Source organism: Rhinoderma darwinii, chromosome 1 (assembly GCF_050947455.1).
Source record: "Rhinoderma darwinii isolate aRhiDar2 chromosome 1, aRhiDar2.hap1, whole genome shotgun sequence".
Lineage (NCBI taxonomy): Eukaryota > Metazoa > Chordata > Amphibia > Anura > Rhinodermatidae > Rhinoderma > Rhinoderma darwinii.
This window is the reverse complement of record NC_134687.1, coordinates 138,674,537-138,689,793: the sequence shown is the minus strand read 5'-3', so window position 1 is coordinate 138,689,793 and position 15,257 is coordinate 138,674,537. Positions and strand designations below refer to the sequence as shown.

Sequence of the window (15,257 nt, the reverse complement as noted above, 5' to 3'; positions counted from 1 at the left end):
CAAACGTCTGCCCATTGCTTTCAATGGGCAGATGTTTGTCAGCGCTATTGAGGCGCTATTTTCGGGCGTAATTCGGGGCAAAAACGCCCGATTTACGTCCGTAAATAGGCCGTGTGAACATACCCTAAGGGTACTTAGGGAAAATCATGACTCCGCACTATCTGGTCATCCAGGCATCCTGGGTACCAAACACCTCATTACTAGAAACTATTGGTGGCCTGGGTTGCCTAAAGACGTTAAGGCCTACGTCGCCGCTTGTGAGGTTTGTGCTAGGTCCAAGACTCCCAGGTCCCGACCAGCGGGCTTACTGCGTTCGTTGCCCATTCCCCAGAGACCTTGCACACATATCTCCATGGATTTTATCACCGATTTGCCTCCATCCCAAGGCTAGTCGGTGGTGTGGGTGGTAGTAGACCGCTTCAGTAAGATGTGCCACTTTGTGCCCCTCAAGAAACTACCCAACGCCAAGACGTTGGCTACCTTGTTTGTCAAACACATCCTGCGTCTCCATGGGGTCCCTGTCAATATTGTTTCGGACAGAGGGGTACAATTTGTTTCATTGTTTTGGAGAGCCTTCTGTATGAAGTTGGAGATTGATCTGTCCTTCTCCTCTGCCTTCCATCCTGAAACCAATGGCCAAACTGAGAGGACTAATCAATCTCTAGAACAATATTTAAGGTTTTTGTCTCTGACTGTCAATATGATTGGGTCTCATTCATTCCCCTCGCCGAATTTTCCCTTAATAACCGGGTCAGTAACTCGTCAGGGGTCTCCCCCTTTTTCTGTAATTTTGGGTTTAATCCACGGTTCTCCTCCGTTTCACCTGGTAGTTCCAACAATCCCGAGGTAGAGGTCGTTCATCGGGAACTGTGCACAGTCTGGGCCCAGGTTCAGAAGAACCTAGAGGCGTCCCAGAGCGTACAAAAAACTCAGGCTGATAGAAAATGTTCTGCTAACCCCCTGTTTATGGTCGGGGATCTGGTGTGGTTGTCGTCTAGGAACTTGCGTCTCAAGGTTCCGTCCAAGAAGTTTGCTCCCCGGTTTATTGGGCCGTATAAGGTCATTGAGGTCCTCAATCCTGTCTCCTTCCGGCTGGAGTTACCCCCGTCTTTTCGTATACACGACGTGTTTCATGCCTCCCTCCTTAAACGCTGCTCCCCGTCCTTGGCTCCCTCGAGGAGACCTCCTGTTCCCATCCTCACCCCTGAGGGGGTGGAATTCGAGGTGGCCAAGATTGTGGACAGCAAGATGGTCCAAGGCTCCCTCCAGTACCTGGTCCATTGGAGAGGATACGGGCCCGAGGAGAGGACTTGGGTACCCGCCCGGGATGTTCACGCTGGGGTATTGGTCAGGAGGTTCCACCTGCGTTTCCCCAGTAAGCCAGGTCCACTTAGAAAGGGTCCGGTGGCCCATCATAAAAGGGGGGGTACTGTAAAGGATCTGCCAGGCACAGCTTCGGGGTTAACTCCCATAATTAATCAGTCAGCACCTGAATCTACATACCTGAGACTGACTCCAGCTTCCACCACTCAGGCTGGCAGGCTTAGGAGTGGGAGAGCCTATCGCAACCTGGCCAGACTCAGCTAGCTCCTGCCCTCGGTCTATTTAAGCCTGCCCTTCCTGTCCCTCGGTGCTTGTGATTCTTTTCGTGTGGTTTCCTGGCCCAGCTACAGCTCCTTCTATTTTGATCCTGCTCCATACAGACCCTGGCTTACTGACTACTCTTCTGCTCTTCGTTTGGTACCTCGCACACTCCTGGCTTGACTCGGCTCGTTCACCACTCTGGTTGCTCACGGTGTTGCCGTGGGCAACTGCCCCTTTCCCTTGCTTGTATTCCCTTGTATGTTTGTCGTGTTTGTCGTGCACTTACTGAGCGCAGGGACCGCCGCCCAGTTGTACCCCGTCGCCTAGGGCGGGTCGTTGCAAGTAGGCAGGGACAGAGTGGCGGGTAGACTAGGGCTCACTTGTCCGTTTCCCTACCCCCCGTCATTACAGTCATATAGATTTCAGCTGCAAGCTTAGCCCTTTACCCTACAGTATTTACCTGTTTTTTACCTACATTTGTTTTCATGGATTCCAATGAATCAATGAATGAATGAATCCATGAAAAAAACAAAAACCCTGTCTATATAGAATTCTCTCTAGGGAAGAATACCTCATGTGATGCAGAATGGTATGATTTATTAGCTTATACAAACAAATGGAAGTCCTGAGAAAAAACCTACTTGTGCCTCTGCATGAAATCAGAGGTACATAGAAGTAGAGTGTGGGCCCTAGATTATGGATCTGGGTGTGTGGGCCCGTAATATACTGTAATGGCCATGTAAACATGCAGAATACTTTGGCAAATCTACATCTTCAGCTACACCAAATGCATCGAAATCCATGCCTTATTTTCTGGTGAAAAGTTTACTTTATGTTATATAAATATAGGTTACGTGAAAGTTCACCATTATTTCAGACTGAGCAGTCGCTATCCTAAAGTTGAAACATTAAAGACGATCTGTCAGCTCTCCTGACGTGTGTATTAGTAAAACTTGTATTCCCCATGTAATCTCCATATACATATTGCTCTAGGCAGATTTAACATGTGACTACAGCGCTACAAGGTAACAACCTACTGAGTCACCAGTATATAATACTCACTGCAATAGATATTTCAACTATGATACATATAATGAAAACTTCAGTGAGGTAACAATATACAGTATATGACCATACTAGGTGACATACCTATCCAAAGATCCATCATCAAATGTCTCGGAGAAGAACACATCACCATTAGGGACAGGCGTCTGGTACATAACCTAATATTAATAAAATAATACTTTTCATAGATATCAAAAAGATTCCAGAGTGTTTAAAGGCTATGAACACCTTTGTAAGCTTTTCTTTTTTTTAATTAAATGTGTATTTTGTGTTTTTAAAAAACTTTCATAAATCTCTTTTATTAAAAAATAAATATTTTCACAACTTCTATATATCCTGTATATAAAGAAGCTGTATTGTTTGTGGTGTCTTAGCCGATTCCATCAGTACATAACTTAGATGTGATCCATAGCTGGATCCTGTGTGTTAGAGACACGCAGGACCAGCTTTCAACAGATCTGTCAGTTCAGATGAACAGATGGAATTGGCCAAGTCAGAACATTACAGCTTCTATGTACACAGGATACCTAGAAGCTATATTTTTATTTTATTTTTTACTAAAAGGGATTTTGAAAGTTGCTTAAAAACATTAAATAAATTAATTTAATTAAAAAAAATAAAAACAATTGCTTACAAAGGTGTATATAGCTTTTACTGCTCCAAGAATTTTAATAAGAGAAAAATAAATTACTCTAAAATATGTTAATGTTCGATTCATCAACCGACAGTCAGAAATAACCAAGGAACCAGCGTACAGGTGGTAGAGAAGAATGCTCAGATCCAGTAGAAGAAGACTATACTGTAATATACTGTACTGATGGATGGCTGGAAGTAGGCTGAATGGATGCGATTTCAACAATATACTGTATTTTTATATTTTATTCTATCTAATCACTGATACATTTACATCAGCAGCAGGTTTGAATCTTGCATCGGATGTAAAGAGATGCAGGGCGTTACAGTTGCCAAGGAAACCATACAGCGCCATTAATTAGAATAGGACCTAGCACATGTAATTCACGGCCGTGCCTAGTCCGCTACATTGGGAACCACTCTTTCTTAACAGCTCTTTGCTGTAGCTAATAGTGAACCATCCCAACCTCATAATGATATAGAAAGGTGTTATGAATTTTTTCTAAAAACCTTTCAGAAGACCCATAGCCCCAACATGTAAATAGTGTTTGTGAAGGTATTTTAGATTCGAAAAAATCTTCATGTTGTAAGTCTTAACATATGGGAGCCAGCAGGTCTGGCTACCAGCACCCCCAGAAAACATCTGATTTTGCTAGGGGAAGTTGTGGCCAGTTCCTTTTCAGAAGCTGCAGTAAGGGAAATGTAGCATTACATAGCGGCCATTCAGGTAGAGTCTGCCAGAGCGGGAGCTGCTCTAAGGCTGGGTTCACACGACCTATTTTCAGACGTAAACGAGGCATATTATGCCTCGTTTTACGTCTAAAAATACGGCTCCAATATGTCGGCAAACATCTGCCCATTCATTTGAATGGGTTTGCCGACGTACTGTGCCGACGACCTGTCATTTACGCGTCGTCGTTTGACAGCTGTCAAACGACGACGCGTAAAATGACTGCCTCGTCAAAGAAGTGCAGGACACTTCTTTGAAACGTAATTTGAGCCGTTTTTCATTGAATTCAATGAAGAACAGCTCAAGATTACGGGCGTCAATGACGCCTCGCAAAATGCGAGGAGGAGCATTTACATCTGAAACGACTGAGCTGTTTTCTCTTGAAAACAGTCTGTAATTTCAGACGTAAAAGCCAGTTCTCGTGTGCACATACCCTTACAAAGCAGCTCTCTGTTCTAGCTCATAGAGGGGGCACTCCGAGCGAGGGAACCCCCTTTATGATGTTTATATATATGCCCTAATAAGGCATATGGAGAGGAGTTCTTTTCATGAGACAACCCATTTAAAAGGGAAGTTCTCAAGCACATAAACCTCTAAGGGTATGTTTACACGCTTAGCAAAAAACTTCTGCGTTTTTACGGCCGTTTTTGGAGCTGTTTTTCTATAGCGTCAATGAAAAACGGCTCAAGAAGTGACATGCACTTCTTTTTCGCGGGTATTCTTTTACACGGCCGTTTTTCAAAACAGCCACGTAAAAAAAAAACGCCCGTCGGAACAGAACGTCGTTTTTCCTATTGAAATCAATGGGCAGATTGGAGGCATTCTGCTTCCAATTTTTCGGCCATTTACGGCCCGAAAAACGGCCAAAAATAAGCAGTGTGAACATACTCTAAGGGTATGTGCACACGATAACTGCAATTACGTCTGAAATTACGGAGCCGTTTTCAGGAGAAAACAGCTCCTGAATTTCAGACGTAATTGCATGTACTCGCGTTTTGCGGGGCGTCTTTTACGGACGTAATTTGGAGCTGTTCTTCATTGGAGTCAATGAAAAACGGCTCCAAAAACGTCCCAAGAAGTGTCCTGAACTTCTTTTGACGAGGTTGTCATTTTACGCGCCGTCTTTTGACAGCGACGCATAAAATGACAGGTCGTCGGCACAGTACATTGTAAAGCCCATTGAAAGTAATGGGCAGATGTTTGCCGACGTATTGGAGCCGGTTTTTCAGACGTAATTCGAGGCGTAAAACGCCTCCATTACGTCTGAAAATAGGTCGTGTGAACCCAGCTTAAGGCTTGTCCTGTTTTTGAGACGGTTACCTTCACTAACCAATTTACATAGACTATGTAAAGACACTGCACTCACGCTTATAAGCCCTGTTCACACAGAGTTTCTTGCATGCAGAAAAAATCTTGAACTGCCTGCACATATTTTTCTGTGTTTCTTTCGCCCATAGCCATTGAAGCTAATGCAAGGACCGCTGCCAAAAAACGCTTCGAAACGAGCGCCGCAGATTTTTTTTCTGCCTCCCATTGATTTCAATGGGAGGTCAGAGGTGGAAACTGCGGCAAGAAAGGAGATGCTGCTTTTTTTTCTGCGAGCCTCTGTCTCCCATTAAAATCAATGGGGGGCAATTTCGGACAGATTTCTGGCGCTGATTCCGACCTGGCCTTTGCACCAAAAAACTCTGTTTGAACTGACCCTAAGACTTATAAAATATTAGGCCTAAGGGTATGTTCACACGCAGTGACCAAAAACGTCTGAAAATATGGAGCAGTTTTCAGGCGAAAACAGCTCCTGATTTTCAGACGTTTTTGTAGCAACTCGCGTTTTTCGCGGCGTATTTTACAGACGTTAGTGGAGCTGTTTTTCAATGGAGTCAATGAAAAACGGCTCCAAAAAAGGCCCAAGAAGTGACATGTACTTTTTCGCGGGCCTCTTTTTACGCTCCGTATTTTGACAGCGACGCATAAAAATACACCTCGTGGGAACAGAACATCGTAAAACCCATTGAAAGCAATGGGCAGATGTTTGTAGGCGTAATGGAGCCGTTTTTTCAGGTGTAATTCGAGGCGGAAAACGCCCGAATTACAGCTGAAAGCACTGCGTGTGAACATACCCTTACTCACATCACATTTTGGGCATGCAGTTGAGCTAATGTGTTTTTTTTACTCCAGCATGGAAATATATGCAAGTGAATAGCAATACAGTTGTAAACGTCTGCCATTGACTTAATTAAAAAAAATGTATACCAGAGAGTTAGAAGGCAATGTCTTTCAACGCTATTAAAAAAGTGTATCCAGATGTTTACTTATCATATGGCAAAAGGACTCGTTTGTTATGTTTGGCCCATATGTATAATACTTTTTTATTTGCTATACCAATGTATAAATCTACCATAGCCAATAAACATTTTGGAAGACATTTATTAAAACTTGTGCAAAGGAATAGTGGAGTAGTTGCCCATAGTAACTAATCAGATTACGTCTTTCATTTTTTTTAAAGAATCTGAAAAATGAGAGCTTGAACCTGATTGGTTGCTATTGGCAACTAATCCACTTTTCCATTGCATCAGTATTGATAAATCTCCCCCAATGTGATTGGAGCCTGGCAACATGGATCAGGGGTGGTGACTATTTTGCGGACGTGGACCTTAGAAGAAGAATAAAAAATGCAAGCTGTTATAAAATAATACATATACAAAATATGCAGGACCTACCTCTAGATAACTTTGGTTTTCAGTGTTGGCTTCTGTGGTGTCCATAACATCATTCTCATCATCATCTTCTTTGTCATTGACTTCTGCTGTTGACAAGCCAACAAGAAACATGGCCAAACATAACCATCTCCAATGTGGCTGCATTGTAAGGCTCTGGAGGCACCAAACATATAAACAGATACAAGACGTCAGGCAGTAAGTTCCGAAAAAACATGAAAAATGCTGCTGTTCTGGGATCATGGCAGGAGGACTGGTTACATAAACAGGGCACTGCCAGACAACAGACAAGGGTACATTAAATATACAAGTGTAATATCTGTCTAAATTACATTCCCAGCAAACTATAAAATTATAATCTGATATTCCAAGAAAGGTTACTACATATGCCATAAAATACAGTTCTGCCGTGTCGTTTATACTTGGTAAATGTAAAGTTGGAATTATAAGCTGGGCATGAATAGATCTTGTGTGGTAGACCACAAACATACTATACAGCGGATCTCCTATATATTCTTAGCGGCACATATTACAATGACTAGGGCATGGAAGAAGAATGGTCTGGATTCTGCGATGGTGTAATGGGAAGTTGTATTCATATAGTAAACATACTGCTCCTCATACAAGCCAAATCTGAAAAATACAGGATCCCTGGATACCGTATCTGCAAACTTAGGTATTGAGCATGAGGGGACCTTGACATCTCCTCCTTCTCTCTATCTGTCCTCGCTTTTATTTTCGAAGCCTTCTTGTATACATAGCCCTTGTACTTCTACCATGTTCTTTGCCATACAATGTAGGGTTTGTGCTCAAGCTGGATCCATTCAAATTGGTGTAATAGATAAGCTTTATATCTTTTGCAATGATTTGTCTTTAATGGTTGTACTCAAAGAACGCAGTTACCTATAACGCCAGGGTTACACAGCGACTTTTTGTAGCGCTACTGATTGATTTTAACTCTTGAGCGACTGCTGCAGTCCACAAGATTGCATGCAACGCAATATAATTATTTGGAATGCAGCTGAAGCTCAATAGTTAAAATCAAATCAGTAGCGCTATTAGGGCTCGTCCACATGTAACGAAATTGCTGCATATTTTCAGTCCGGAATTGCGGACAGAAAATACGCAGCAGAATACAGTAGCAGCAAGGTGGGTGAGATTTAACAAATTGCTGCGTTTTTCAGAGATGTCACCGTCTCCCAGAATTGAGAAAAACGCAGCAAGGTCCGCATCATTTTCTGCAGTAAAAAAATGCAGGAAAAGTTTTTCCGCAGCGGAATGTCTGCTAGTTGTAACAGAGATGCTGAAGAAGTTTTCTGCAGCAATTCCGTTATGTGTGGACATGCCCTAAAAAGTCTCAGTGTAGACCTGGTCTAAAGGCCCTTTTACATGGGCAGATTTTCTGTTCGGTAAACCAGCGCTGATTGATAATACAGTCAGTTCAGCGCCACTAGTGTGCTCCATCTAAACTGAGCAATGCTCAGAATGTATGGGGACAAATGATCATTACTACGATGGTTCGTCCCCATATATCTGCATCTTGTCGGCAGCACATCACCTGTTTACATAGGGAGATGTGCTGCCATCAAACGGCCATTTATTAAGTCCCATAAAAGATTTTACATTATTTTGTCCTTTACAACAAAAATACTTGAACTAATATTTATTATCTGCGCATTACAAAATGCAGCCCTGTACCCATCCCCTTACCTAACCTGAAGAAACCTGAAACTCAGTCTCAGTCTCTTCTCCTTCTATTTAATTCTAGACACATCCGTGGTTAATATGAGGAAATCCTGGCCACTAAAGTTGTTTAAAGTTTCTATAAGAACTAAAAAAAACAAAATAAAGGTTACGTATAGCCAAAGCTTCACTAAACATGTCCTCAAAAACCGAGGAGAACAGAACAGAATAGTGGATCTGAGCTGTAATCCCGGGGGGTATTTTAGTGTAGTGTTCTGTGCGCCTCTGCCTTTTACTGTTGCTATAATTCATGCACGCCACTACTACCCTCAGCATCCATAGTTTATACATAACTTTTTCACACAAAAATATTGAATATATCGAGCAAATTTTTTCGCTAACTTAAAGTCCAATGTGTCACGAGAAAACAATCTCAGACTCGCTTGGATAGGTAAAAGCAGTCCCAAGTTATTACCACATAAAGTGACACACGTCAGATTTTAAAAATGAGGCTGTGTAATATGGTCCAAAAGTTGCTGCCTCCTTAAGGGGTTAAAGGTGGAAAGAGTTCTGAAATTATTCATCTTGCACTGGCATTTTAACAGGGGTGTGTAGACTTTTTATATCCACTGTATGTATGACGTATATGTTTCTTTGCACACAAGATAAACAGGACTAATCCCTAGTTACGGCTGTATCTGCAATCACATTGCATTGGAGTACCTCTGTACCCATCATCCCCAGGATACCAAGAATAATGCTGGACTCATCAGCTTGATTTTTTTTTAACTAGCCATGTCCTGGTTTTATTATTGTTGGGGTTCTGCCTGCCTGGACCTTCCTATTATAGTGAACACCACCAAAATATATCTGGCTTCCAGTCCCTAGGACCTATCCTCAGTGTGAGTACCATGGCAGGAGATCATTCTGGTCATTCCCATGCCACAGTAACCACCCTATTAGCATTACAGATGCTTTACACAAGCTAAAAATTATCCAAATATACAAATCCGAATCATTCACTACAAATTAATTCACAAACATAGAGTCGCAGTGTTTTCTCGTCGTTGTCATTTGACTGTATATTGCCGAAAAGAAACATAAAGCTCATAAATGTAAGTTACATTTACTTTCTCAAAAAACCAAACACTTATAAATTGATATATATTCTAATGTGTCCAAAAATACAATGGATTTGCTTTTCCTCATTGAAGAATAATGGTAACTAAAGACAAGTTAGCTAAAGAGCCCTGCCAGGTTCATCTGGGTATTCACCCGACGTTGCCCAGCAGCCGTATCCCACCTTGGGGGTTTGAGCAACCAAGAACAGCACTTGGTATTCTTATGTGAGGTAGCTTCACCGATAACATATATATCCTAGCAACATCCAAATCATTTGATGTTATATTTAAAGAAGTGCTATAAAGCTAAATACATTCTAAATATATACATATAAGGCTTTCTTAACACTAGCGTCATGGCTGCCATTATTACAGGATCCATGATGGATACGTTTTGATTCCAATGGATGTATAATGGGTCGTCATGTTTCCATTTTTCTTTACTGGATAGAATACTGCAGCTTGATACACGATCTAGCCATCAAAAAGCAACAAAAACCGGACAGAAATGTCCACAAAGCCTAAGATGATGAAACAGCTGCAAGCACAAACAGTATATACAAATGTATGTCTCTAAACATCTTCCGGAGGTCCATAAGATATTCTGATTGTAATACCGATGTTCAGGCTGCAGTATTGAGAAGGGTTCACAATACATCATTTTACTAAACTGCTCATGGATCACCTTAGAGAGATACTTAAAAATAATGATGGTTGTGTACACTTCTGAATGGGATCATTAATAGCTCCCTCTGGTGGCCAGGTATGATCATGAACTTTTACTTGTATAACCATTATACTATATCCCTTGTAGCCAAAGGCAATGTGCAATGCTCTGAAGCCAGGACATGACTGCCTAACATAGTAGTGAATAGCAGTTATGGAAGCAGTGCAGCATGTGAGCTACGCCGTTTCCGGAACTACCATTCAGTTCTGTGGGACTTACGGAAACAGCGTAGCTCAGCGAGCTACGCTGTTTCCGTCATTCATGGTCGGAAATCACATGCTTCAACCACAACACAGGGCATTTTTTGTACAACTCAATCCATTCCTATAAAGTCATCATTTCCTGCAGATGACCGTAAAGTAGCCACAATTTTGCAGCCAATACAACCTCCATGAACAGGCATGCGTCACCGCCAGGCTACGGGTGACTGAAGCTCCAATCTAACCCTAGTTGATGATGCCATGTGGAGCAATATAAATGAATGTGCCAATCCCACTGACTGGGCCTGCAAATAACCTTATCTACATAATCTATCACATGTAAAAAGAGAGAAATGACACACAACAATAAGGCTAGAGTTACATGGCAACTTTTTGACATCTGTGGCATTACCACGACTTGCGATCAACCTCCATGGTTGAGCACAAGTCGGAGTCAAGCGATGATCATAAGAATTCCAACCATAATGCCACGATTTTATTTATTAACTGATGGGCGTCAGAGTCGCAGCGTAGGACTGTGTAACGATAGAAAATATCATTATGTCTATGCGAACAACAGTTCACCAGTATTGGTGAATCCACAAATCCAGACTGTAAAATGACATGCTCGGAGTTTCTAATTTGCAGTCACCACACGGATCTGTGTAAACTTCTGTCGTGTGCATGGGGCCAAAGAATATAATAATAGGGGCCCCCAGAGCAGTATTGCTTGGGGGACACATGACGGTACAGGCATATTAAATTATTTGGTGTTATTACTATGTTTGGTTGATTTAAATACTGTTTTTAGGTGTTGGGTTGTTGGTTGGTTTCTCCTCCCCCCCCCCTTTTTCTGTTTCAGGTGGAACTTACCTTTGGCTTCTGGAAGTTTTCAGTAATCTGCCCATCACCTGGAGTCTTCACAGGATTGGTAGCGGCGGGAAAACGTGTTGTCGTTAAAGATTCTGCCCAGCACCAGGCGTGGAGCGTGATTGGCCGCCCAGTTCTTTTGGCGGGAAGATATTCTTCTATAAAGCCACGGGCTTTGAGGTCCGGTGACAGTTCCTGACCGTTCCTGAGACCAGCGCCCACCTGCCCTCCCCATTATTTTTATTTTCCCCCTGGCTGTCCCAATTTTTTATTAGAGGGTTTTTTTTTGTCTTCCTTTATTTATTATATGTGGTTTTAAGTATTTTGGTTTTAAAAGTATTTATTATTATTGATTATATTTGGTAACCCTTAATAAAAACATTGCAGCCTTTTCATCCACATATGTGTTTTCTGTGTCTTAATTTATATATATATATATAGTTAGTGTATTTGAATCGTGCCTTGTACCTTCAGGTGTCTGCAATTAATCCAAAAAAATGCGGATAAATTGTGGCCACAAAAGCACGGTCATGTGGATGAGGCCTTAATGCATGCAACTGTCCGAATACTGGAGAAAGTACCACAAGAAAAGTCAATTGGGGCAAATGAACCCATGAAGAGCCAAGAGAGGTGAAGGGGGTGTCAAAGGTCAAGACAACCTGGAGATGAAAGCGAGTGCTCCCATAGTTACACTAGACAGAGATGGAGGAGACATGTAGCGTCCTGCCCTCATTATCATGGATGTGATAGAAGTACTGGGCCTATATACAGACCACTGGGCTCATATAACTAGTGGGTGAACCATATGCAGCAAGTCCCATTTACAGCCCTGTCCTGCCTCCTCCAGCTGGACGTGTATAATGATGACCAGGGAGGTAACGGTACCAGCTGGACATGGCACTGAGGGAGGGCAGTGGTGGTTTTGGACATGATGCGGGGGACAGGTGCTGTGGCTGTACTCACTGCGGGCAGGATGACGGGACGAGCTGTAATGACGACGCTCGGGTTTCCAGTGATGGTTGACAGGTAGAATCCGCGCTATTCTCTCATCTGTCGGGAGATCTCCAGCAATAATCCTCCTCCTCCGTCTGCTGCTCAGTGTCTTGGCGGGGGGGATGGGAGGAGGAGACGCTCGCTGGGTGCTGGTGCTTTATGGCATGTGTGTGTGGTGATATTACCCAGCATCACTAGTGCCCGGGCAGCGCTGGAGACTAATGTCTGCGTACGGATAACGCCACACAGGAGGGGGAGGGGCAGTGACTACTTCTCACCCGTATCCATGTCCCGATCTGATCTATAGATTTGCAATGTATCATATTATATTGCTCCAGAGTATGGAGGGAGATAATATGATGTCGCGATTTATTGCTATAATGCTAGTGCTTCACAGCCCAGAGACATCATGACAGAATGGCCTTGCAAATGGGACAACCTAAGGCCTAACTTAAAGCTCCTGGGCCCCAAATGCCAAGTCTGTAACAGCCACCCCACCTACCATGCGCCATTTATAATACTGGTGTCTTATGTAGCAGAACGAGCTTTGGGCACCCTCAGTCACCAGGGCCAGTGCTGGCATTGTTGCAAAACGGCAGTGAACCTGCACATTCATGCGGCCATAAAGGGTATATTCATCAATGATCGCTCGATTTTGCAGATAAACAGAAATTTTACCCACAACAGCGTGCGGCCATTAACGAGCAATTTGAGATCTGCACCAATCAGGGCTCCACGTGGCTGTAAGTGACTGCATGTGGGGCCTCACCCATAAACCAATGGCGGGTGACATGAATAACATTTATTATCTCGTTACAAAGACGTCTTACAAGGGGTGGGATGTATAAGCAGCAAGTCAACAGTCAGTTCTTGAAGTAGATGTGTTGGAAGCACAAAAAATGGGCAAGTGTAAGGATCTGAGCGACTTTGGCCACAACAATTTGTCCCTGGTCAGACGACTGGGTCAAAACATCTCAAAAACATCAGATCTTATGGAGAGTTCTCAAAATGCAGTGGTTAGTACCTACCAAAAGAGTACGCTAACACAGGGCGGATACGCCCTGATGGTTGCAGGGAATGCCAGGCGAAAAACACACCAAATTGTGGTGCAACTTTTCGTCCGGAAGGTCCGCTGCGGAAAACTGCAGCATTACCCAACCCGCTGAAAGGGCGTCCTCCTGGGATGACATTTCATCCCATGTGACCGCCACTACATTGATTGGCTGCAGCGGGCACATGGGATAAAACGTCATCCTAGGAGGCTAGCCTACGGAACGTCAGAGGTAAGTATAAGGTGTTCTGGTTTTTTTCTGAGTTGCGATTTTTGCAGCGTAATCGCTGAAAATCCGCCACAAAAGTCGCAATGCTTGACTGTTTGTTGCGGGTTTTTAATCCCAATTGAATTCAATGGGGGAAACCCACAACAAACTACGACCATTGATATGCTGCGGCTTAAAAAACAGCACCGCATATCAATATGTGCGCGGAATCTCCGAATATCACGTTCGCAGTATGTGAATGAGATTTCTTGAAATCTCATCCACTCCTCTGCTACTGTATTATGCTGCAGATTTTCTGCAACTAAATACTTTGCAGAAAATCGACAGCATTTACGCCACGTGTGGACTAGCCCAAAGTGGCCCAAGAAAGGACTACCGGTGAATCAGTGACAGGGTCATGGACATCCAAGACTCAGTGATGTGCATGGAGAGTAAAGCCTAGTCCATCCGTTCTAATCCCACAGAAGAGCTACTGCAGCACAAATTGCTAAAAAAATTTATACGGATAATGATAGAAAGTTAAAACAAGATGCAATAAAAGAAACACTCTGGTGCACGAACGAGATATAAAAATAAATATGAAGAAAAAACAGGTGACCCAATAGTGTTACACTTGGAGCACAACATCCAAAACCGCGTGGGCTGATATACCCCAGAGGATGATGGGTTAGCTTGGTTGCAGCCTGGGTTCAGGCCGGAACAGGACCTAGTAGGTCTAGACTTATAATGGATACGAGGGTAAAAAGAAAAAATGGGATTACTTGGCCTGGTGCAGGACGAGTTGTAATTCCTCTGTCCCTAGGTGGAATTGACGATATGATCCAAAGAATTTATTTGTATAAGTAAAACAACGCGTTTCGAAGTCGGACCAGCCTCTTCATCAGGTAAAAATACAAATTATACATTCATGAGGAAAGCATGCTTTATATATGGAGCTAGGGCTGAAAAAAAATCAGAGATGGCCGAGTCAGGGTTAAAGGTCACAGACATCACGGCCGATAATACTTAGAGGAGTCACTTACATGAGGCATTGTCACACCGCTTTATGTTAACATAGTTTTTATCAAATTATGGTCTAAAATATTAAGTCTAATCACAAATGTATCTGTCGAGATAATCGTGGCCGATAATGCATAGAGGAGTCACTTCCATGAAACATTAGCATACTACGAAGTATTTATCATAGCTTTTATCAAAATCTGGTATAAACAATTTAGTATAAGTACATGACAATCAACTCGGAATAGAGCCAGTGAGTGTAAACGTACAATCGGCAGTTAAGATAACAGACCGTCTCTGCTGATGATGGTCTCTGTGATTTAATTAACCCGTTAGTGACCGCCAATACGCCTATTCACGGTGGCCACTAATGGGCTTTATTCTGATGCATACGCCTTTTCACGGCGCTGCATCAGAATAAATAAACAGAGGAGGGAGCCGTTAAATCTCCCTGCTCTCAGCTGCCAGACGTAGCTGAGGGCTGGGGCGTCCCTGCTCGAACGGGTGAGATCGATATCAGTATCGATCTCACCTGTTTAACCCCTCAGATACGTAGATCCCTCTCTCTCCCGCCAACACCCAGCGATAAGATCACCGAGTGTCTGTGTCTATGGCAGCTGGGGGCCTAATAAAGTTCCCCAGGTCTGCCTGTAGA

At 43.0% G+C, this 15,257-nt stretch overlaps 1 protein-coding gene across 2 annotated transcripts in view; it reads right to left on the bottom strand.

Annotated features, from left to right (window-relative positions):
• Positions 1–12,582, bottom strand: part of CLGN (calmegin) — a 57,813-nt gene extending 45,231 nt beyond the window's left edge. Inside the window, exons 1-3 of one of the 2 annotated variants that reach the window (XM_075860420.1) lie at positions 12,294–12,582; positions 6,733–6,885; positions 2,734–2,807 (exon numbers count right to left, since the gene is read on the bottom strand). In XM_075860420.1, the coding sequence (XP_075716535.1) occupies positions 2,734–2,807; positions 6,733–6,876 (218 nt within the window). In that variant the 5' untranslated portion in view covers positions 6,877–6,885; positions 12,294–12,582. Of the gene's footprint in view, positions 1–2,733; positions 2,808–6,732; positions 6,886–11,333; positions 11,423–12,293 lie in introns of those variants that run through there. The other variant, XM_075860421.1, reaches the window with a different exon arrangement.
• Positions 12,583–15,257: the final 2,675 nt, after the last annotated feature.